This window comes from Chaetomium strumarium (genome assembly GCF_033439665.1).
Source record: "Chaetomium strumarium strain CBS 333.67 chromosome Unknown B0T15scaffold_6, whole genome shotgun sequence".
Classification (NCBI taxonomy): Eukaryota; Fungi; Ascomycota; class Sordariomycetes; order Sordariales; family Chaetomiaceae; genus Chaetomium; species Chaetomium strumarium.
The window spans coordinates 1,851,018-1,874,693 of NW_026944434.1; the positions used below are offsets into that span (position 1 = coordinate 1,851,018).

The window sequence follows — 23,676 nt, forward strand, 5'->3', positions numbered from 1 at the left end:
GCAATGAATGGAGTGAAGGGGCAATCATGACGGCGTAGATGCCTTGGTGTGGTTGTCTCGGAAAGGCTGACACTGTACCCGTCTGCAGTGTTTCTCCGACGACTCCTTTTCGTGTTTCCAGGGTCCGATCCCTTGTGGCCGTATCAATGGATGAGATTGAGGCCCCTCTCACAGACATAAGAAACTGCGCCGGCTTGTGACTTAGACCTCATGGCATTCCTTGATATGCTTTTCACACGGCAGCAACATGGCACAGTAACCTCCGGCGTACCCAGGGTCACGACAACTTGATCGAGTCAAGAGACAATCAATCCGCTTGATGAACAAACCCGGAATCCCGGATGATGGCCAGGCTCGTCAATTTCACAGCGGCTGCCGGCAGCACGGGTCTTTGCGTCAGCACACCCGATCCGGCAACAACGCAACACAGATGCTGGGTATTGTCAGCTTTATCCATGCTGTCAGGTCTTGTCAGGCGCTGTCAGGGGTCTGGAGAACAGAGAACAGAGACACGTTGCCCGGCGACCGCCCCTGGTTCAATGTTTGGGGAGTCCGTGCGCTTGTAGCGCATCCTGTTTGGACCCGCCAGGAGAGGCCGGCGGCTCGCGTTCAGAACTTCGGAATAGTTACTAGTTAGTTAGCCGCCGTTGTGGCAGTTATTTTGAAACAGGGTGGGAAAAGGCTCTTGGCGGACGTCGAGGTTAGCCACGCGCTGTGAAATTCGGAGGATAAAAAGAAAAGCCTTCAACCATGTCCGGGACGGCTCGAGGACGCATCAGCACCCAACCGGCATCAAACATACCTACCCTACCCAGGTATCTGTATAGCCATAGCCGCCGTCTCTGCCGCCGCTTTTCGAAGGCCGAGTTCGATACACACCACACGGTGGCCCCGCCGCCTCACCGTAGCCGTAACACTTCAAGTTCCTCCCTTCCCGGACATGTGCCAAGCCGCATGGGCAATCTCTTGACGCAATCATCAAGCACGGTTGGGCTGAAAGAATGTTCCGAGGCGGATCCGAGGACGGACGGACGAAAATGCAGCCCGCCTCGGTCTCGCATGCAGAAGCTTTCTAACCTGCACCGGCCATTATCGTGTTCCTGCCATTACTGGAAGGTGTGTCCAATGTCCGGTTGGCTGGAGCGCAACTTGTGATGGCCAAGTTCAGTTCACCCGACGGCACGATAAAAAAGCCCTAACAAGCGGCTGGAACACCTTGTGAGCAGAAATTTTATATGAGGTACCTTACCTGAGTTATCCCGTAGCAGGTTACTGTTGAACTGTTAGTTAAGCCCGGCAGGGGCAGCTCGGACCTTAACCAATCAGATCCAGGCGCGTTGCACTGGCAAATCTCGTCTGAACCCTTCGAAAGCTGAGTGAGCGACATTGCCTTACTGTAGCTTTTGCTCTTACGATAGTTACTTGTTGCGATGTACTATCCGTGGCACCGTGCAGGCCTCATCGGCGAAGGATCAGATAAATGTAACCCGTATTGTATTCCGTACCTACCAGCGGTTGCGTGGGCCCGGATCTACCTAGGTATGTACTGTGTAATAAGGTAAGGTACCTCTACCTGGTACCTTAGTTAATGCGGCCGGGCCCCACATGCAGTTCGCCGGTGCCAAAATCACGGACCGGAGACGGAAGCGATCACGGTTCACGACCATTGCCACTGGCAGTGCAAGTTCAAAGTCGGAAGGCCAGAACTCCCGACTAGGCAGCTCTGGATGACCAAGCGGTAACAGCAACCAGTTGCTTGATTACCTAAACTTAGATCAAGAATCCCTAGTTGTGCCCAGACATTCGGCTTGCATTTGCCCTCCGCCGCGAATCCGCCAAACATGGACGCCGAGATCCGGGCTGTGCTCCCGAACATCGATCCCGTGATTTCCGAGTACTCGGCTGGCTATCTAACCCATGCCTCCACGGCCTGGTCCAGCGAAGAGGACGCCGCAGGGCCGTCCCCGCTTGACGAGGCCGCGTCGGCTATCACCGAGCTGCTGCTCTCTGCCTCCGGGAGCCATGGCGCTGCCACCCAGGACAAGATCCGGAGCCTGGTGGAGAAATGGGTGGACAGGTATGCTGCTGCCAGCAACAGCCAGGAGAAGAGGGGCCCCGCGGTCAAGAGGCTCGATCAGACCATCCAAGTGAGCGCCCAGCGGAACATATCCTCGACGCTGGCGGTTGCCACCGGATCTGTCGACCTTGAGTCTGCCAATGCGCGCAAGGTCGAGTCCAAGGTCGACAAGAAGAAGCTCGAGAAGGCCGAGCGCAAGATTGCCGCCAAGCAGAACAAGAAGACCTTCAAGACGGTCGAGTATGAGGCCTCGCGCCTCCTCAGCCAGACCGAGTCCGCCCAGTCGTACGAGGAGTTCTACATGGCCGTGAACCCTCTGCAGATGGGCCACGGTGGCAAGTCCAAGGACATCAAGATCGACAACATCGACGTGTCGATTGGAGGGAATAGGATCCTGACCGACACGACACTGACTCTCTCCTACGGCCACCGATATGGTCTTGTTGGTAACAACGGTGTCGGTAAATCTACTCTCCTAAGAGCGCTCTCCCGCAGAGAGGTGCCGATTCCTACCCACATTTCCATCTTGCATGTCGAACAAGAGGTACGCCACGCCGTTTTTCTTTTCCCGCTTCCTTTGAGCTCCGGCTAACGACCCGACAGATCACAGGCGACGACACTCCAGCACTCCAGGCGGTCCTCGATGCCGACGTCTGGCGCAAGGTGCTGCTCAAGGAGCAAGCCGTAAGCCGCACCGCAAGGTTTCCCGATGTGCCCGACTTGGTCTAACAAGGAGCGCAGGAACTCACGAACAAGCTGGCAGAAATCGAGACTCAGCGAGCCTCGATGGCGGACACGTCGGTGGATGCCACAAAGCTCGACAAGGAGCGCGAGGCCCTGGACCAGCGTCTCGGCGACGTCCAAGCGAAACTCGCAGAGATGGAGTCGGACAAGGCCGAATCTAGAGCCGCCAGCATTCTGGCAGGCTTGGGATTCTCGCCGGAGCGGCAGCAGTTTGCCACAAAAACCTTCTCTGGTGGTTGGAGGATGCGTCTCGCGCTTGCTCGGGCGCTCTTCTGCGAGCCGGATCTGCTGCTTCTCGACGAGCCTTCCAACATGTTGGACGTTCCATCAATCACCTTCCTCTCCAACTACCTGCAAGGCTACCCCAGCACCGTTCTCGTGGTGTCCCACGACAGGGCCTTCCTCAATGAAGTCGCTACCGACATCATCCACCAGCACTCCATGCGTCTCGACTACTACCGCGGTGCCAACTTCGACTCCTTCTATGCGACCAAGGAGGAGCGGAAGAAGACGGCCAAGAGGGAGTACGAAAACCAGATGGCGCAGCGGGCCCACCTCCAAGCGTTCATCGACAAGTTCCGGTACAATGCCGCCAAGTCGTCCGAGGCGCAATCCCGCATCAAGAAGCTGGAACGCATGCCGGTGCTCGAGCCGCCCGAGGCAGAGTACAGCGTCAAGTTCAAATTCCCAGACGTCGAGAAGCTGTCGCCGCCTATCGTCCAGATGTCCGGCGTCACCTTCGGCTACACAAAGGACAAGATCCTGCTCAAGAACGTCGATCTCGACGTCCAGCTCGACTCGCGAATCGGCATTGTGGGGCCGAACGGAGCCGGCAAGACCACGGTGCTCAAGCTGCTCATCGGCAAGCTGCAGCCGACCAGCGGCGTCATCTCGCAGAACCCGCGCCTGCGCATCGGCTACTTTGCGCAGCACCATGTCGATGCGCTCGACCTCAACGCCAGCGCTGTCAGCTTCATGGCCAAGACCTACCCCGGCAGGACCGACGAGGAGTACCGCCGGCAACTGGGTGCCTTCGGCATCACAGGCACGACGGGCTTGCAGAAGATGGCGCTGCTGTCTGGTGGTCAGAAGTCTCGTGTAGCGTTTGCCTGCCTGGCGCTCACCAACCCCCACATCTTGGTCATGGACGAGCCGTCAAACCACTTGGATATCGAGGCCATGGATGCCTTGGCCGAGGCACTCAAGGAGTTCCAGGGTGGCGTGCTCATGGTGTCCCACGATGTCACGATGCTGCAGACCGTCTGCACATCATTGTGGGTTTGCGAGAACGGCACGGTGGAGAAGTTCCCTGGTGATGTGCAGGCATACAAGAAGAGGATCACGGCTCAGGCCGATGCCGCGGGTGTTGTCAAGGCACATTAGGGTCCTAGAATGGGCGGAAGAGAATGCGCAACCCAGCTACAGATACATGATTAAATCAAATCCAGAGAAGACCAGTTCTCTTGTGGCACCGGTGTGAAGACATCAACGTCACTGTGTCCTCGTCACGGTAGATACTGCACCTGCCATGAGCAAGACTAGATGTACATGTAATACATGGACTTACTAATGTCTAGGCAGTAGGAAAAGCCGAGAATGTTGTAACTAGTGTTGGCCTTTCCATTATCGTGTGCAGATCTAGGGGTGCCATATCAATGTGATCCAACGGAATATACGAATTACATGTACGTGGATTGTACTGTTCGACGCACCCCTCTTCCCCAAGTCCACCATTAGGTACACGAGCTTTAGGCTGATGCCTTTTTATACTCTGGCTCTCTGCCTTAAAACACAGCAAGGTAGTAAGCTACACAAGTGTACCTACCTACCTAGGCAGCCGTTGGCATCACCAATGCAATTGAGTCTTGTGTGAATTGCTCCGGCTGTCAAACTGGCTCGGCGGACCTGATGAAAGGCAGGAAGTGAAAGTTCGATATTCCCCCCATATTGTGTGGTCCGTGCCCTTCGCCAGAACAGCCTAGCACAAACGCGCTATCGGGTAAACAAGCGGGAACGCAGGGACCACCAGGCACCCAGACTTGCCCGTTTCTGCTGCGATTGGCAGTGCCCGATCTCCACTTGGCAGCAGCAAGCGGTGAACGATCCTCGCTCTTCAATTTCCTCGCCCAGGCCCCAAAAATCAACAATCTCCCTCTCCCGGCGACTTCTCCACCACCAACACGACTGCTTCTGCACAGCTCGCGCATCTTGACCCTTCGACCTTCTCTCCTGCAGCTCGTCCATATTGCTTTGCAAAACCAGCCCTTCTTCGCAAACCGCCAAAATGCGTGAGATCGTAAGTCCCTCCCAGCCTTGCTTTGCCGCGAATCCTGCGACGCGCCTGGACCGACTTTTCTGGGGGCGCCCCTGATTTACCCCACACGTCTGGACGACATCGCTTCACGGGTCCCAACCGACCTGAAGGCGATGGTGACGCTGCCATGATGGAAAGAGTGTGATGCTGATGCTTTTTCTTCGGTATAGGTTCATCTTCAGACCGGCCAATGCGTAAGTCGAATCGATATGAGACCCGGAGCTACGGTTGCAGCAAACACGGGTGGACTGACGAGTAGCTCCTCAGGGTAACCAAATCGGTGCCGCTTTCTGGTATGCTTAAACTCAAGGCCGAGAAGCGTCTACGCTGAAGCAACCATGACTGACTCTCTCTCCAGGCAGACCATCTCGGGCGAGCACGGCCTCGACAGCAATGGCGTGTATGTGAATGCTGCCAGCCCTCGCCACGGTTAGCCCCCCGCTCACTGTGTCCAATAGGTACAATGGCACCTCCGAGCTCCAGCTCGAGCGCATGAATGTCTACTTCAACGAGGTGAGTTACATCATACCTCCCAACAATGAGTCTGGAGGCGGGCTTACTGACAAGCCTTTTTCTCGGCAGGCCTCCGGTAACAAGTATGTTCCTCGTGCCGTCCTCGTCGACTTGGAGCCCGGCACCATGGATGCCGTCCGCGCGGGTCCCTTCGGTCAGCTCTTCCGCCCCGACAACTTCGTCTTCGGCCAATCCGGTGCCGGCAACAACTGGGCCAAGGGTCACTACACCGAGGGTGCCGAGCTTGTCGACCAGGTCCTTGATGTCGTCCGTCGCGAGGCCGAGGGCTGCGACTGCCTCCAGGGCTTCCAGATCACCCACTCCCTTGGTGGTGGCACTGGTGCCGGTATGGGTACGCTCCTGATCTCCAAGATCCGTGAAGAGTTCCCCGACCGCATGATGGCCACTTTCTCCGTCGTGCCGTCCCCCAAGGTCTCTGACACGGTTGTCGAGCCCTACAACGCCACTCTCTCCGTCCACCAGCTTGTCGAGAACTCGGACGAGACCTTCTGCATTGACAACGAGGCTCTCTACGACATCTGCATGCGCACCCTGAAGCTGTCGAACCCCTCGTACGGCGACCTCAACTACCTCGTGTCTGCCGTCATGTCGGGCGTTACCGTTTCGCTGCGTTTCCCCGGCCAGCTCAACTCGGATCTCCGCAAGCTGGCTGTCAACATGGTTCCTTTCCCTCGTCTCCATTTCTTCATGGTCGGCTTCGCGCCCCTGACCAGCCGTGGCGCCCACTCGTTCCGCGCTGTCTCCGTTCCGGAGTTGACCCAGCAGATGTTCGACCCCAAGAACATGATGGCTGCTTCTGACTTCCGCAACGGTCGCTACCTGACCTGCTCTGCCATCTTGTAAGTCCCCATCGATAGTCTTGGTTCCTTCTGTTCGCATCTGTTAACAGGCAATCTCCCTCTCTCCAGCCGTGGCAAGGTTTCGATGAAGGAAGTCGAGGACCAGATGCGCAACGTCCAGAACAAGAACTCGTCCTACTTTGTCGAGTGGATTCCGAACAACGTCCAGACCGCCCTGTGCTCGATCCCTCCCCGCGGTCTCAAGATGTCGTCGACCTTCGTCGGCAACTCGACGGCCATCCAGGAGCTGTTCAAGCGCATTGGCGAGCAGTTCACTGCTATGTTCCGTCGCAAGGCTTTCTTGCATTGGTACACTGGCGAGGGTATGGACGAGATGGAGTTCACTGAGGCCGAGTCCAACATGAACGATCTCGTCTCCGAATACCAGCAATACCAGGATGCTGGTGTTGATGAGGAGGAGGAGGAGTACGAGGAGGAGGCTCCTGTCGAGCACGAGGAGTAATCTTGTTCGCACCGGACATTCGAGGCCTTGGTGTCTCCGTTAGCCAGGCAGAGATGCTGGTCAAGTCGATGTGAGCTAGTGTCTCGATCAGGTGGATAATGCTCATATCAGGCCGGTTCCCGCCGTCGCCTTGGTCCGCAGCATGTTGCCGTGGAGTCGGCTTTTTCGAGTTCAGCTGGAGAGTTCGTGTTGGCCATATTATCTGTAATCCTTTAGGGCAACGGGAGATGCAAACCTGATACAATTCAGCTCCCTCCCTCCTGTTCGCAAGACAGAAATACATGCACCTCTGCATAAGGTGTTAATAATTGCCCACTCTTCGTCATCTCGTCTGTCTATGGAATTTGCCGAGCTTAGCAGCGTTCTTTGTTCCCCACGCTTAGGGTCGTTCCGGACAACTGTTCCGGATGGGCCATTCCATGTCATCCAGCGAGACTTAGCTTGCGGCTTGCGGCGCCCTGACCTCCCCCTATGTTTGTATCATGAACTATCTCCTTTCTCTTGTCTAATAGACACCTGTCGTTGACACCGTGGTGAGTCTCCCTACATGGCCAAGGTATGCTAATCCTAAACGGTGGGGCGTTGCTAGGAAGGTTGAGTGCTCGACACGCGGATTCTAAGCGACTCGTCTCAGTACGGTCAATGTTTTAGCCGCGCTAGTCCTTGCCGCCATCTAAGAGCTCGGCCATAGTTCTACTACCTGCTCCATTTCTATGTCTTTGTCGTTTCAAGTTACTACATTATGTACATATTGTGTCGACGTCCAGCGCCCTTCCATTCCCCGATTTCCACCTTTCGCTCCCTTCTTTGTAGTTTAGCCTATTTCTTCTCGTCCTACTTCTCTTCTCCCCTTCTACAAGCTGGTCTATGTCCTTACTCTTGAGGCTCCCTCCTGCTAGTCCTACGCTTCGTGACTTGGAGTTTGTGGGCCCGTATGTCAACAACACTGGTTCTCCATCCGACCATTCAGTGACTCCTCGCGATCCTACCCATCACTTTCAGATGCAAAACTCCTGGCACCCAGATATGTCGCCTGATGTTAAAGCCTTTCACGGTTCTAGACCATGTCATTGAGCTCCCGGTGATGTAGCCGAGGGGTAGACGAAGTGTATATATCGTAGTTCTCTACGGGTTCTTCGTCATATGGCTCTCAAACGAAACATCTCCGTCCAATGAGGCTGCCCGCTTAGGGAAGACATACACCGACGCATCAGTTTACTTCTCTCTCGACGCCCACATGGTAGCGGTTGACCCGCGCAACCTGGTCAAAAAAACTATCCTCCTACAAACTGCTTACCCTGAAAAGGATGGCTGCCATATGTCAAGCGGGGCGAAACTAGTTCTGCTCTGAGACCAACGACCCTCGGGCATGTGCTGGATAGAGCCAGGCAGTACTGCCGGAGAAGGCTAGCCACAAAGAAGCAAACTGAGAAGATGTACAGACTCTCTCGACTGCTTAAGGGCTTCTCGCGACCCTATTTGGTCCTGCGTAGCGCTGTCATGGGTAACAGCTAGATGTGATATACTATGTCTTATGTTCGGGTTCAAAGTGAGGTGTCTATTCCTATATTGGGCCTTACTCGGTTGCATGTCACTGCTTCATCTCCTTTTGGTTGAGAAAGAACCTCGAGCTTCGTGCTGGAACAGCTCTCGGTAGAGAAGGTAGGTTCTTGCCCGGCGATTCTATGCCTGGCTTGTACTTGTACAATACTGGGACAGTACTAGTACTTACTGACAGACGTCTCACGCCCTTTGTTGAGTGCGGTGTCGTGGTGGTATTATCATAGGTAGTCAAGTTCGGGCCAGTCAAACCACTTGAGCTCTTGAGGAGGATGACGAGGCGACCCCTATTCCCATTGTTTCAGTACACGACCAAGCACTTCGTAGATTCATGTTGGAGGTCTGGGGATAGAAAGATTCCTTTCTTGTGACCCTTGTACGTGTTATCTAACTTACTCGGAACAGTCTCAAGCTCCATGCTCGGACAACTGTGGTCGAGGAAGCTGTGTCCTCTCTCTCATGCTTCACTTCAAAGCTTGTTAGTACTGACAAACATCATCCCACCCTTTTGCTCGGGACTGTGCGCCCCCTCAGTTCAGGGATGCATGCGGTATCATTTTTGGTCCCGTCATGGTCTAGAACAAGGGCCAGACCACTGAAGCTTGAGGAATGATGAGGCCACCGCCAGTGCTATCGAGTCACGGGCGTCCCCGTTTGGTGTGTGTTGTCCCGAGTCGTGGTCTAGAACAAGATTTGACTTATCGGACGGGTACCTCAAGATGTAGGTAACGCCCATGGTATCAACCTCGTCTACCCCTGAACAGTAAGTGCCTGACAGTATACCTTATCATTGGCTCAACCTTGCTTCGAAGGAGGGTCTGTGACAGTGTGGTCCCTCAGGTTGCTATCAGCATTCCCCATGCCAGGGTCAACGGGCTGACTCTGCCCCCATTAACCCCTACCCACACAACCTATCAGCTTACGGCTCCTTGGCATCTCTCGAGCTGCTGGACACAGACCTCAAGGATATCTGCGTTTTCGTGTACGGACCTGCACACAGGGAACAATTTAGGTTCCTTGTGCATAGCATGGAACACATCTCGTTCACGTCCGCAGTATAACGAGGGCTTCGACAACGGGGGCGAGCCCATTGACACCGTCAACAGCTGAGTACTATAATGAAGGCCGTCTGATATGTCCTTTGCGGTCCCCGCAAAGTTGACGCTCGCTGTTCGTAGCAGAGAGAGCGTGGGCAATCCGACCAGAACGCAGCATGTGTAGGTAGTGCTGCCATCATTCCGGTCAACAGAGTCGCAGCACGAGGAGTTGCTCTGGGCAATCGGACAACCCTTCGAGCAAACCCTCGGCAGCATAATAGCTGACAGGACAGGCAGTTCTGCGTCGGTACTGTATCTAAAGCGCTGGATATAATATGACACAGTTAGGGGCGGGAGAGGGGGTGGGAGGTGTTGGATTAATATCGATCTGTATGAGCACAGGGTCTTTGAGTCGTCTTACCGATAGCCCCCTCTCAGGGTTTGCCCGGATCTTCCTCGTAAACAACAAGACGCAAATATCACAATAACACTGCTATTCAAGGACTCCTGTAGAGCTTCTGTGCGCTTCAACAGGGAGACGGGATGCTTGTCTTTTTCCACTGGCCGTCTCATCCAGGGGAAGCCTCTCCACGTACAGATGTGTTCTGATGCCTTACTCTTGTCCGGATACTGTCTACCTTGAGTTCTTTATCCTAGAGCTTAAGCCCTTCAGGGTTTGTCGTGGTTGAGTACGTCTGATGTCTGCAATGCCTGGCCTAATTTCAAGTTAACTTCAATCCTCTGCTCGCCCCATTGAGCTGTGGCGGAAAAGAGACACTTCTGATGGGCTACTTATTTGTTGGACGTGGGGACCCCTACCTGAAGGCTGTTGCCTGGTATGACCCTATCCCGATCTCCTGGACAATGTGATGCTGTTTGTCAAGATGATATGTCAACAAGGACTCAGTCATGCCTTAGTAATGCAATACATGGTCTCCCCTTCCTCGACGGAGAGTACCCCCCGAGAGGGTTGGTATCTTGTCATTTCCCGTTCAGAGATCATCACGAGATCATCACTGGTAGACCGGCCAATAAACGGGGAAGACCCCTTTCTAATGAAACGTCTGTCCTTCCGTCACAACCACATGCTGGGGCTTGCGAAGATCAAGACGTCGGGGCTGTGGCGGCCGGCCGGAGGGTGGGTAACTGCCTATGTTGCCATCTACTAGTATTTGATACTTGGTTGAGGCAAGGAGAATGGCACTTCCAACCGGAGCGGAAGTTCGTCCACGTGCAATCTGATAAGGTCGCTATGGCTACCGGTTGCAGAAAGTGGGTTGTGACGCGGAGCGACCAGTGCACCGAGTCGGTCCCGCCCGTAGAACTCGGTTTCCCAATGGAGAGTATCAGCACCCGGTCAGGAACCGAGCCCTCAGCCACAAGGATTCGTAATGAGTCGTAATGAACCAGCAGAGCAGTTCTTCGGCCAAGGCCAGGGCAGGTGTGTACGGTACATGTGACATTCATCCGTCCGATGCACGCCGCTTGTTGATAAAATGAGGCCATTGTCAGCCTTCCACGAGTCACTGAGCGTGTCGTGGTTAAGATAGGAAGGAGGCTGTCGACGACTGTAAGCGTTTTAGATCCTGTAGTAGTACTAAGCGTCCCCAGACAAGTAGTAAAGCAACCAGATAACCACCTCACTTAGACACATCCGCGGCACCGCCTTCGCACGGATTCGTGTTGAGTGCGGCCGGCAGCAAAGCCCGACATCACTCGGATCTATCTGCACCCTCCTGACAGACCGCCTAATGGATGTAACCTTCACGACACGGTCAAAGACTCACCGGCGAAGCCGTCAACCAATGTCAAACGTATCACAATAGGGATCAGGTCGCACGGCATTCCCACTTGGCGACTACTGTACAGCAGCTGTGGCCCATTGTCCCGGTGTCGTTCGGAGGTTGCGAGACAAGGGGATGCCCCAAGCGGACCCCATCCCTCCATCCCTTCCCCCTCCCCTCCCCCTTCCTCCCGGCACGTTCTAGGTCGGGAGAGAAGAATCGGGTTTCAACTTTCAAATAACGGACTCAGCTTTGCCATTCGCGAGACGGTCGACTCCTCCTGCAAGGTATCGGGGCTGCGGGGGTTCAGCCCCAATCACGCACGGATTACATATGTAGGCGAAAAGGCTCCGAGCATGCCGCTCCCCCGGCCGGGGAGATTGGGTGCTGACTACAAGACGCCATGTACCGCCCTACTGGGTCGTCCCTGGTGTCACCGTTAGATGCAGGGATATCGCGGCGCTCAAAGGGTGGGTGGGTTGGCGCCCTTTCTGCCCGAGCAATGACCGAGTGGGAGAGATATGGTAGACGTGGGCAAACTACACAGTACACTAGGAGTCTTTCGACGGAGATTGGTGTTTAGGACTCATAAAGTCCGACAAGACATGGGGGAGAAGTGACGGTCGAGCATGATGAATGCAGGGGGCGAGTCCGAGGGTAGCATGACTTGTACTAGGAGGATTCTCAGATTTGGGAAGGCAGACAGATTGCAGAACGAATCGTGACGCGTGCCACTGTCGCCGATGGGATTTATGAGTTGTTGTGTAACGTATATTGGAGTAATAGGTGTAGGTAAGTATGCCTGTTGTCGCAACGAATGAGGAATAAGCTTGCATTTGGAATCCAGTTATGTTCAAGGATGGTGCATGGCAACAGGAATGGCGCCATGCGAACTGAAGGGTTTAGCGCAAGGAAATGTAGTACCTATGAGAACGGTGATCATCAGAAAAGGACTTGATGAAGGATGGGATCCGCCAGGTCCGGACCGGCTAGTGTAGATTGGAAGTCCGATGTGCGAGATGAGCATGGAAGTCCGCCAAAAGATAGGTAGGTACCTAGCTGGGACTGCGACTCAGATTTGAAACTCAGAGATGCCGTCGGTACTCGACGGGCGGCGAGCTAATGTCGGGTACGGTAGTTATCTTCGCTTTGGGGAAAGGTACCGAGGCACTGACTGGTCTTCGGACAAGTCCTGCTCGGTTTTACCATGATGCATTGGCTCAAAGAGACGCTATATTGCACAATACAGCAGACATTGTGTCCGGATAAAGGATGCAGGGGGATCTTTGGGAACCTGATGCAATCTAGATAACCTGGAAGGTAAGTAATTATCGTCGAAGTGCCCGAAAAGGGACTCGTGATGTTGCCGACCGGTTCAGCCGTTGGGTGGTGTCAGGGTAGGAAAGGTGATTGGAGTCGTTGGACGGCCCGACCTGGGGCTGCCTAACCGCGAAGAGAACCTAGGTAATCGTTTTGCCCACCGCTCATTTTTGCTGGCCGTCCTTGAGAACGCACCTAGAACAGGCGGGCATGAACTTGGTTGCTGCGCCCCCGAATTTGTCTTCGCGAATGCACTGTAACGCCAAGAATGCTGCATCGTCCTGCACTGTTCTTGGACGGAGTTATTAACTCCCCAAACTGCTGCGAGGACGGCAGCATTAGGTGGTTTGAGCTTTTAGCCAATGCCAACGCTCCCACGTGTTTCCCGTGACCCCACTCGGGCCAGACCAATGGAGATCGTTATGACGTTACATGGAACAGACCCGGCCCCACAGCACCGGGGCCGGGTCCGTCGCACGGGCCGGTTGACAAGCTCCTCTGAGCGTTACCTTCCATTTTCAAGTTCCCGGGCCATCCTTAAGTCCGCTCTTGCGGCCGCCGTCACCCGCTGGAATGTTGCGCTGCTAAGCTGGATGTGTTACTTTATCCAGAGCGAGAATCGGATATCCCGTGCGTACGACTCGTCGAGATACGGCGCATCCGCCGGAGATGGCTTTCGTGGCTAGGCAGAACAGCAATATCCGGCTCTTCTCCGCTTAGAACCCATCTAGGTGTGGTTTAATCACAATTCCCCTGTTCCCGCGCATCAATTGTGGACGCGCTTAGGAAAGGCTCTCCAATTCCCTCGTCACGGGGTTTAGCCGGGCATACAGGTTACAGTGCCTCGACTACCTACCTGACGTATAGTATATGCTGGTTAAGCTGGCCCTGTCACTCGTTCACCGGCACCACCCAACCCTTGGGATTACGCATAACTCCCTCACTCACTGCCGGACGACATCTGCTATTTTCGTGTCAATGGCAAGGCGCGAGCGGCGTCGGTCCTGTGAGTACCTTACGGGAACCTTGGTGGTGTGGGCAGCAGCAAGCACCCCCCCCCCCCCCCCCCATCTCTTGATACGTCTGGGCATGCTCTGAGGTCAAGGACCGCATGGGGTTCGTGTCGCTGGTTAGGCGATCTCCTACAGTTGAGTTCTGCATCCTCGCCAATACCCCAGTCTCGATGAGGCCCTGTCTACCGCATCAGATGGCACGGCTAATGTTATGTTGACCGCCTCGACGGGACTACTACCAGACGAACAGTACTCTTGACCCTCCATTGAGAGTTGCATGACAGTTCCCAAAGCAGCTATCAAGGGACTGCAAGGACCCTAATTTGCTGCACGCCGGCACCTCCCGAGCGGGGCCTTGTCTCTTGGTGTAGACTACCTGAATGCTTCCGGATGAACTTTGGGTCCTTATCACCACCCTAGCGAGGTGTAGTCGCTTTCCTACCGCAACAAGCAACTCCGACCTCACAGCAACTCAGCCCTATGAGGGGTTACCGACATGCAGCACGGCGGGTGATCCGCCCCAAAACATGCATTTGTCACAGGTTGCCACCACTCCCGTTCCTAGGTGTAACCAGCACTCTTGGTGCTGCTCTCTAATCACCATGCACTCTATATGTAGGGTTCTTGACATTTTGTAACACACCCTTCCTGCCCGTCGCAGTCTCCTACACCGCCATATGAAGCAGATCAGTGATCAGAAGGCGGTGTCTGCCGTACTAGGTCGCCGACGGATCAACACAGCCCCGCTATTGTACCCTGAGCGTGCGTTCCGAGACTTCACGGATTCTTCTGTTTGTGCGTTAGGTATTTATTACTGTAGTACCACCTAGTAGTGAAGACCGTAGGTAGCAACCAGCATTAGGGATACCTGCAACGTGTAAGAACCCGAAGACAATCGGTATCGCCGTATAGTCATTGTGGTTCTTTCCACCTTCTCAACCGCTTGTGGTGCCGTGAGGAGGAGTAGGAGCTACGGATACACGTCGCATCGAAGCTTGAGCTCATGTTGTGGAGAACGGAGCTATGTACAGCCACAACCCAGCCCTACGAGATGTCGCAGGTAGGTCATCTGTACTTGGCTGTGTATTGTATGGAATGTACCGATGTAACCACGCTACTGCATAGCGTGCGGCGGTTAGGGGGGTGGAAGTCCGCAAAACCCACTCAGGTTAGGTAGTCAGGTATCGAGATCACTTCATGCGCCGTCTTTGCTCGATCCAGCCAGTGTCTGTTTTCCGCACCAGCCACGGGGTTAAAGGGCAGCAACAATGAAGGAAGCCACGGAGGGGAAATCCACGCGGATTTATTTATTTAGGCATGAGTGGGTTTGTTTTAAGATAGGGTTGATGCGACGTTAGTAGGCCGTCTTTTGCCGACAGAATTGACACGTCCGGATCGCGCGGCTGATGAGAAAACGGAGGCTTGATATGGATAACGTTACTACGGTACTAGCACCAGAAAGAACCGTTTCTCGCTCATGTTTCAGGGTCTGATCGGACGGTTGTCTCAAAGAAGACATTTTGCCCGCCTCGTCTAAGCAGCCCTGAGGGTTACATGACCAGGCCCCGCATTGATTCGAGTCAGCTCTCTCGTTCCCCACAAACTCCCATGATAGCCGCGTTGTCCAAAGTGCCCATCCGTCAAGGGGCTCGGTGGCAGAGTTGATGAGTAGCCCTTTGACGAATCCCCAGGTATGGCCCGTTGCGACTACGACGTCTTCGCTTGCTGATATATGTTCCAGGCAAGGCCATATGTGCCTCTCAATGCAACGTATGTAATGTACATCTTATACACCTCGAAACTTGATCAGCTTGTTTACGAGCCGTCTCTCTAAAAGGACCAGTCTAACAACACTGGGACAGTTGGTTCAACCACCCGTTATGTCTCCGGGCATCCAACGTTGTGTGAGCTTGTCGGTTCTGAATTGATTGCTGGGAACCAACCAGACCCCAGTATCCCTTAGCTACCTATGCTGCCTCAGAACCCGGTGTCGGGGCACTGGGATCGGGTAGTCACATTGCCGATGCATCTGCATTCCCGTTGGCCTGGTACGAAGTACGTCTCGCTGACGCTCGTTCTCTTGCTCTAGCGTTGGCGTCTACAACAGTATAGACCAGGTATGCCCGCCCCCCTCTCATGCCAATCAGGTCTCACAATCAATGCCGGGACTTTCGGGAAGCGCTGGCTGCTCTGCCACCTGCCACGCTACGGATCGTATACCCAAGGTTATCACGACCTTCCTTTTTCGATCCTTCTTCTACACGTTTGCCCACCTTCCAGGACATGACTGTCCCGGAAACAACCCCCTGACGTCTAGGTCCTCAGCGGTGCTTATTGATGAGATCACCGAACATCGATCATCAGGACCCGGGGCTCAAAAGAGTCGCTTGACGGCGATTCTCTCCGCGTATCCGAAACTTCTGGGGATTTGGAATTCCGTGACCTTGCAATACCCGCTTTCGGGATCCGAAAACCCGAAGGCTGTTCGCTGCCAGACTCACAAATACTCCTTAGCGGATCGTGCCATTATCCTGCGCGTAAATCTCATCAAAAACAGTCTAGACTCTAGACTCCAGAGAGTCTGACAGCGGCCTCTTCTTCCACCTTACTGATTTTGGAAGGAGGTTTCCATACAGGTACTTGGGAGTAGCCTATGGCAAGTACTTACGTACATTTACTGCGTTGGAGCGAGGCTATGCGGATTGCAAGAGTGCAATGAGCTATCCCGGCAATGCGAACCGTTCATTTACTTCGGCTTCCTCACCAATGGTTGGGGTCAGATAAGGTTGGAATGAGATAATGCCTTTATTCATTCAAGCCAACATCTGTTGCTTCTGAACTACACGCCTGCGGGGAAATCGAAGATCAGGTACGTTACACATGCTTGTGTGAATTGGGGGCCGCGTATTGGATGTTAGTACACAGAAGCTGAATGAGAAAGAGCTTGTTATTTGTCCAATGTTCACTGAGGAAGCGGCACAGAACGCAAAAGTGCTGCGCAATGCATAGCTTACACAGTATCACAGTACACTTCCACCTGAAACTGAGGCAACTTGGCCGTGGCTGATGACCTGCACCGGTCTCAAGAGACGGAATACCATCTGCATAGTTTCGTACCAAAGTGGCAAGCTGCTGCTCCAGGGAGCACGGGTGGTATAGATTATGCGTCTGGACCGTTTGCGGGGTCCGATAACGGCTAATAGTGGTACTCGGAGTTACAGGGAGCCTATTCATCCAACTCGGGATATATCCTTCGAGATTAGGTACCTATGCTAATAGCGTCGCGGGAATCCGCCAATCTTAACCGGAGCCCCCAGCTCGCGCGCTCAGACGGGGTTGAGGTTTGATGACGGCGCTTCCTCTCGCAAAAAGCTCGTCTGTTTTGTATTGTCAATGATGCACAGCACTGGCACAGCTGCGCCCACATGTCTCGATAGCGGTCGATGTGCCAACGAATCTTTGCCCTGCGCCTTGCGGTCCCGGCCTCATATCGAGAATTGATACTGGGCTGGGCAAAAGAGCTGCTGGCAGTTGCAAGGGTGAGATCCTACGCATTTTAAAGTTTTCAGTTGAAGTCGCCATCTCGGTCCACTCATGGACGGAGAGACCCTCAAACACGTCTCGGCAAACTAGACTTCTGACATAATAAACGGCCTTGCCGTTGCGGTGACGGGTGCTTGAGATATGTAATCCGTATGTACTCTTACCCCAAATTCCGGATTGTCCTCTCGGAGCAAGTGCAGAACAACCGACTAGGGCTCTGAGACTCGAGTGCAGTACCGTACATCACATACAGCATGGTTGGCCTCGATCAAAGGCCAAGAGCGCCGCTTGAACCAACGCCAGTGGTCGACTGGTGGTGATCTTAAACAGGTGATAAGCAACTCGGAGGTGGCGTGGTCCGGTCAGCACCTTAAAGAATGGCGCCGGATTGTGGCATGCGCAGACCGCGCCTTTCCCGTGCAGCCGTCACGTAGTGTGGATACTGTGTAGCCCGGCCCCATTCCCGGGGGATTGGAAACAGCTACACTCGCTGCGCCGACCCAGTGGTCAGGAGCACAGACATAGTGTTTCCAAGGTCTCCTTTTCGATGTGGTGCGCCATTGGAGCTTTCCGAACCCGGCCCGATGGCTTGGGTCGCTCGGGTCCCGTTGTTCCGGGATACTGAAAACCAGTCGGCTTCGCCCACCGGGTGTCAATTGACGAGAACAAGTTGCAGAGAACACAGCCATTCCAATGGCAGCGAGACGGCTATGGTCCCCTTGAGCGTGTTGCTTGGCGTCGACCTTTTGGTGCCGTTGACCTCCTTCCTGCCTCGACTGGAAGTGTTCAACGCCGCAGCAAGCCACGGGCCAAGCCGTAGCGTTATCGCCAGAATGACGAAAATGCCCAGGTCAGCTTGTACCGTCGTGACCCGTGGCGGACGCCACGACATCCTGATGCTATATCAGGAAATTTATAGCAGCTCCCATGGCTTTTGGTGAATGGAAATCCTGATGCCTGGGACATACGAACAATTTTGATCTTTCTGCTACCCAGGTGAACGGCAAACGTACAAAAAGGTATCCAAGGACCCCGGACAGAACGCGGAGGCTGCGCCGGGCGGAGATCTTTCCGATACGAGGAGCGGCGCTTGATTGGCCAGACGAGCCCCACGGATCCGGGCTCTGTGGGAATCCGCGGGGATTGGCTGAGATCCGGGTCGGAGATCACCGTGGACTCCGAAGCTACCCACGGGGAAGTCATCTTGGGTGAGTACTGAGTACGCACATAATAGTAGTGATGGTGGACGACTCATGAACTCTACTTCGATCTGGCGCCTGTCTATGCAGCTAATGGATGCAGAGTGTAGGGCTGAGTTCTCGATCGTCCGTCTTCGTTTTCTGAAAAGTGCTTGGCTCAAGCGCCCAATTAGGAATTTAAGTTAGACGAGAAACGGGGGCCAAAACTTACGAATAAGCGGGCCGTAGAGCGACAAGTTGATGGGCTAGAAGAGAATCATAAAAGCTTGAACATTTTGCCTGTCACAAACTTGATTTTTGCTTACGGGGACTGTAGGTGTTGAGATGAACCCCGACGGACTGCCATGCCAAGGCGCCCATCGACAACCTTATTTCGAAGGAAATGAGAAGCTCGGGAGTCCGACCACTCAACGCAGGGGCACCTTGGAATAGAGCTTAACTTACTGGGACCCCCGATTAGTAACGCAAGCGAATCCGAGGCAGGCTCCAGTTTACGGGGATAAAAGTACTTAGTGTCATCCGGGAGAGGTACGAATAACGGAGTCCTATTCCTGCCAAGGCCTGGTTGAACTAAGCTCCCGGCCCGTTTAAGGTGTTGAGATTCGAACTAAGTTAAACGGCGGACCACTTTGGGTGAAGGACTGACAGGGAGCCGTGATTGGTCCGCTTCCACAGTTATTTGCAACGAAGCAAGTCTGAGGCACGAAAGTGCCATCGTCGTATCATCTGCGAGAGAACGGTTCTGGAAGTTAGGCCAGGGCCTCGTTCTGCAGAGGTCGTCCGATTCAAAACTGCAAGCAATCGATTCATAGAACGGGGTTCTTGTTTGTGAGAGCTCGGCGACCACGTACAAGGGTGCGGGCGTTCAATTTGCCCGCACCGCTCCCAGAATTCCGCTAGCGTGCCGGCCATTTGTCACTGTGGCGGGGAGCGCCTGACAGAGGCAGTTAAAACGAGACAGCAAAAGATCTTAAGCTTCCAGGGAGACCCCTATCTAGGGGATGAATATCAAGCAAAAGTTAAAGATGTTTGTGAGGAATACGTACCTATACAACTTGCAGCGACTCCTGACATCTTGAGCGCCATTACCAATACCTACTAGTATCACAAAAGGATATTGGTGATGGGCGAGTGGGGTCGAACGAAAAGATTCCCAAGTTGGCCCGATTGGGTAATCTGAACCGAACCGCAGCCCTACGGCCCGATGGGTCAGAAACGCAGCTGTGCCATTGGTTCCACGGTGGCTGAAACGTACGCTGCCGTCCTGCTGCAAACGGGTAGTAGTGGTGGGTAAAATATAATGTCTGGGCTAATTTTACCTGCCAACACGCAGTGGCGGAGCTGCTTCGTACGGAGTACCGTTTCTACACTTTGGTCTCCGTCCCCGCAATTGACCACCTCGTAAAATCAACCACGCACATTGTCTTGTTCACGATCCTGAGATGCACTGCTGCGGGCTGCCGGAGCTGGCACCGAAGCTAAGACTCTCGTTACACCCCGTTCTCTGAAATCGCTCGAGAGTGCGGTAGTGCCGCTGCGATCCTCAACAGCTTGCGCCTAGTATTCTCGATCGGTCTAACGAGACCTGCTCCTTCCCATCATGTGAGTGCGAAGAATACTAATCCTCGCAGAGAAGTTGGTGGAGGGAATTCTCCCCACTACCAGGACACGTAGAGGAAAAGAAACCTCTTGTAATTTGTAATTGGTGGAGGACTTTCCCAAAGCGACAGGCCGGGTACGTAGGTACATGTACCCCCGCTTGGCATCAATCCAGCCCGCAGGTCCCGTGCATGAGAGCTGTCCCACGGATCACACCCCCCCTAGCCCAGACACGACGGCCCCTGTCGCGGCGCCGTAGCGGAGACCTCGCCCAGGCTGCAGGATGGCGGCCAGAAGTCACTCGAGCACTGCGTACATACCGGGGTGTGGGATTTCCTCGGATCCTTGTCAGTTCACAGTGGATAGTGCCGGACGAGGGCTTCAGGGCTCAGAGCTATGGGTGTGGGTGTGAAGTTAACTCCGCCGTAACAATGGAGTCGACAAGGGAACCTGGGGACGCCGCCATGTGGGTGACCCTGCCGACCAAGGGAACAGCTTCCAGATACTTAATCCGAAGGCTTCCCTTCTTCCTTAGCGAGCCATGGAAGATCCGCCGTTCTCGGACTCGAAAGATCCTCACTCGGTCTCAGACATTATATCATCTCGCCTCACCCCCCTCTTGTTCCTTGGGCCTGGGAATTCGGTTCTCACCTAATCTTCGACTTCCCAACACACACCAGCCGAGAGGTGGTGATCGACGACAGCCATGTTCGCCATGTCCCAACATACGTACGCCTATGCGGCGCAACCAGCTCCCGTCCCTACCCGGCACTACTCCAACCACAGCACCAGCAGCGCCTTCAGCAGCTCCGCAAACCCTGACGAGGACTGGACCAAGATTTCCGATCTTGCTGAGCGCAGGAGGATACAGAACCGCATTGCCCAGCGCAACTACCGTATGTAGCCCCCTCACAGGAGGGGCGGGTTCGCAGATGGCTAAAACGTCGCACAACAGGCAAGAAGCTCAAGAAGCGCCTGGAGGAGCTTGAGAGACGGGCGGGGACATCGGATGGCAGCCCGCCGTCGGGCAATGAGAAGGCGAGCCCGCCAGCCAAGACGAAGCGCACACAGACGCACAAGTCGCAGAGGCAAGCACCACCATCTCCTGTGAAGCCGGCAATGCAGGGTCAATGTACGCCTCCTATGAACCACGACGACGACTATCTCTTCCCGCCATCATCCTACGACGAGCGGGAGCGGTCGCACACGCCTCCCATGTTCACCTACTCGACGTACCCGCCGCCTCCGGAAGACATGATGATGGCGCAGTACCCAGCCGTGCAAGGGTATCGGCCGATGCCGGGCGAGGCCTATCCGGAGTACCTCTCGCCGCCGCCGGTGCCGGTGCCTGTGACGCTGCCATCGCTGACGCACTTCAACGACGCCATCAAGCGGGAGCCGGGCTACCCGGGCGGGTCGGGCGCCGAGGAGGGTCTCTCGTACATGAGCTACAACGGCTACCAGCACATTCCGGGGGTCGACATGGGGCCCGCCGGACACCCGTCGCCATACGAGCAGATGCCACACGTAAGTTGCCTCATCCGTTGTGTACTACCATGGTTGGTCACACCCCCAAGTGCTGACGGGTTTCGCAACACAGACCCCGCCTCTTTCGCACTCCTATGACCACTCCGCGGCCTGCTCCGACTCGGGCAGCTATGAGGCCTATCCCACCACGCCGCTCTCAATGCCGGGCTCCCCCAGTATGACGCAACAGCAGCCCTGAAAGGGGGAAAGGGGCATTCTGGGCTGCCGCAGGAAGGCACATGATACGTTTCACGCTACATATAGGGCATCAACTACTACCGCTTTTACTGTTTTGCTTCTTGGTTCGTTCGTTGGGACACTTGGGAGCTGCGGAGGGAACATCTCGACCTTTTGTGTTGTCTTGGTTCTTTTCTCATGAGACGGGGTATGATGGGCAATGTTTCACGGGAACTGGGACGGGACTGAGGCATCTGTATACATCGGCCGGTCTTCTCGGGAAGGGCATCAGGGGCGCACCGTATGAGGGGAATATTGGGCTCTCGTTCAGTTTTTTCCTTGCCTTCCATTGGCGGTCGAAGTGCTCGACCGTAATGGGAAGGGGGAAAACTACGGCAAAGGCTTTCGAAACTGTGTTCTTTTCCATTTCTTTCCAACGCAGACATTGGAACTCCTAAGTAGATTTATGGCCTTTTCACTCAGTGGATAGATAGTAGCCTGTCACTACTAGCGATGGAGCACAAATGACATGATCAATCATTCTTTGGTGTTCCGCCCGTTCCCAATGCTAAGATAACATAAACCCCTCTCTTCACGGCCAGCTTCGCGGATCTCGCCCTCTTGGCACGCTTAGGAGACCCCGCGCGAGTAAGATAAAGATCTGACAAATCCCTCTTGTTGCGGCCGCTAGTGCAATTGTCAGCAATAGGGCTGAGGGACTCATCAGAGAGGGAGAGGGCTCAACCGTTCGATTCGCTCGTGGAAGAGTTTCAAAATCAGCGTACAGTCATCTCTTTCCGAGGCCAAACAAGCAGGCCTGGTTCTTCCACTGGTACGCCTCGTTCTGTTTCGATTCTCATGGCTACGCCGCTTCTCGTTCAACATCCGCGAAAAGGGGGGGGGGGAGGAGGGGGGGGGGCATTGTTCCGTTTCGTGTTTCCTGTTCGCACTTCACTCCGTACCAATAGCTCGTCAATCATACCGATATGAGTACTGTAGCACGGACGTACGGATCAAGATCCGGCCGGCCCCCAACAACGTCGAAGTCAATTGCTGCCGGCGGCACTTGACACATGACAACCCCAATTTACCCGCTTGTCGTTAGGCGGGGGCTTGTTCCACAGTATCATGCACTCATGCCGTTCTGCAGCATATACATCTCGGCTTCGTCGTGGAGGGGAAGGGAGGGCTACTGTTTCCGTCGTGGTTGCGCGGCCTTCGGAACCCTTCGGGGGCACACCCGTCCTCGGAACGGTCGAACACACATGTGCAATGCGACACCGAATCCAAAATAGCCTGCGTTCCATCGCACAGGAGACCGCTTTGCGATGGAGGTTCCATGTCGCCGGGGAGTTGCGCGGTTGGTTACGAACAACGGTCGTCTGCGTACGAAGTCCTGTACGTATATGGCAGAGCGCAACACGTACGCGAGCAAAACACATGTTCTCTGCAGCACGCCTGGTTGCGGCAAAGCGTCCCAGACCTAGAGACCCTGCTGAGAGGCCCGGATGAGAGAACGGCTTTATCGCCGAGTGCTGGATGAAGGGCAACCTTCGGAACCGACCGGTGTCTTGACCGGACCGGCGGCTCGGCAGCAATGGGTAGATCGGTTAGAGGTTACGGTGCAGTGTCAGCGGCACCCTCTGGGGCCCTGGGGTTGTGATGTCCCGCGTGTAGGTCTTGTTTTGGCTGGAGGATCTCTCTGCCTCGATCTATATTTCCGGAATAGGGGCCAAACATACTGTGTAGACTGTCTCGACTGTGTACCTTGGGGACCAGAGGGCTGTGCAGAAACTACGTTCCATCTCTGAGCTGTTGGTTATGGGTCAATAGAGCGTCTGGGACTTTGGTTGCCGCGTAACATCTGGGCATGGGTGTCGACTCGATGGGTGTGGGGGCTAAATATAAGTAAGCTTTTAAGGGTTGCCCATTTTGGGTCACTGGTA

General features: G+C 54.7%; 4 protein-coding genes across 4 annotated transcripts; all 4 read left to right on the forward strand.

Moving 5' to 3' along the window:
* Positions 1-1,841: 1,841 nt before the first annotated feature.
* B0T15DRAFT_401676 (P-loop containing nucleoside triphosphate hydrolase protein) lies at positions 1,842-4,204 on the forward strand (the record flags this gene model as incomplete). Its single annotated transcript, XM_062865125.1, has 3 exons — positions 1,842-2,621; positions 2,681-2,761; positions 2,819-4,204. The coding sequence occupies 3 exons, from the start codon at positions 1,842-1,844 to the stop codon at positions 4,202-4,204; spliced, it is 2,247 nt and encodes a 748-aa protein (XP_062719147.1).
* A 1,141-nt stretch (positions 4,205-5,345) lies between these two features.
* On the forward strand, positions 5,346-7,070 carry B0T15DRAFT_272300 (beta-tubulin). Its single transcript, XM_062863480.1, has 4 exons — positions 5,346-5,535; positions 5,594-5,648; positions 5,718-6,508; positions 6,578-7,070. The coding sequence occupies exons 1-4, from the start codon at positions 5,474-5,476 to the stop codon at positions 6,969-6,971; spliced, it is 1,302 nt and encodes a 433-aa protein (XP_062719148.1). The 5' UTR covers positions 5,346-5,473; the 3' UTR covers positions 6,972-7,070.
* A 7,883-nt stretch (positions 7,071-14,953) lies between these two features.
* On the forward strand, positions 14,954-16,694 carry B0T15DRAFT_513560 (uncharacterized protein; the record flags this gene model as incomplete). The annotated part of the gene is made up of 9 exons (XM_062868047.1): positions 14,954-15,006; positions 15,301-15,376; positions 15,427-15,455; positions 15,548-15,589; positions 15,632-15,740; positions 15,798-15,802; positions 16,003-16,222; positions 16,504-16,554; positions 16,611-16,694. The coding sequence occupies 9 exons, from the start codon at positions 14,954-14,956 to the stop codon at positions 16,692-16,694; spliced, it is 669 nt and encodes a 222-aa protein (XP_062719149.1).
* A 3,545-nt stretch (positions 16,695-20,239) lies between these two features.
* On the forward strand, positions 20,240-21,795 carry B0T15DRAFT_272411 (uncharacterized protein). Its single transcript, XM_062863481.1, has 3 exons — positions 20,240-20,922; positions 20,982-21,553; positions 21,627-21,795. The coding sequence occupies exons 1-3, from the start codon at positions 20,733-20,735 to the stop codon at positions 21,750-21,752; spliced, it is 888 nt and encodes a 295-aa protein (XP_062719150.1). The 5' UTR covers positions 20,240-20,732; the 3' UTR covers positions 21,753-21,795.
* The last annotated feature ends 1,881 nt before the right edge of the window (positions 21,796-23,676 follow it).

Excerpts from the sequence above, each read along its gene's own strand:
- B0T15DRAFT_272300 (XM_062863480.1), top strand. The coding sequence starts at position 5,474 with ATGACTGACTCTCTCTCCAGGCAGACCATCTCGGGCGAGCACGGCCTC. Across the intron at positions 5,536-5,593 it reads GGCCTCGACAGCAATGGCGT|GTACAATGGCACCTCCGAGC; the intron begins GTATGTGAATGC and ends TGTGTCCAATAG. Across the intron at positions 5,649-5,717 it reads TGAATGTCTACTTCAACGAG|GCCTCCGGTAACAAGTATGT; the intron begins GTGAGTTACATC and ends TTTTCTCGGCAG.
- B0T15DRAFT_272411 (XM_062863481.1), top strand. The coding sequence starts at position 20,733 with ATGTTCGCCATGTCCCAACATACGTACGCCTATGCGGCGCAACCAGCT. Across the intron at positions 20,923-20,981 it reads CATTGCCCAGCGCAACTACC|GCAAGAAGCTCAAGAAGCGC; the intron begins GTATGTAGCCCC and ends GTCGCACAACAG. Across the intron at positions 21,554-21,626 it reads CATACGAGCAGATGCCACAC|ACCCCGCCTCTTTCGCACTC; the intron begins GTAAGTTGCCTC and ends TTCGCAACACAG.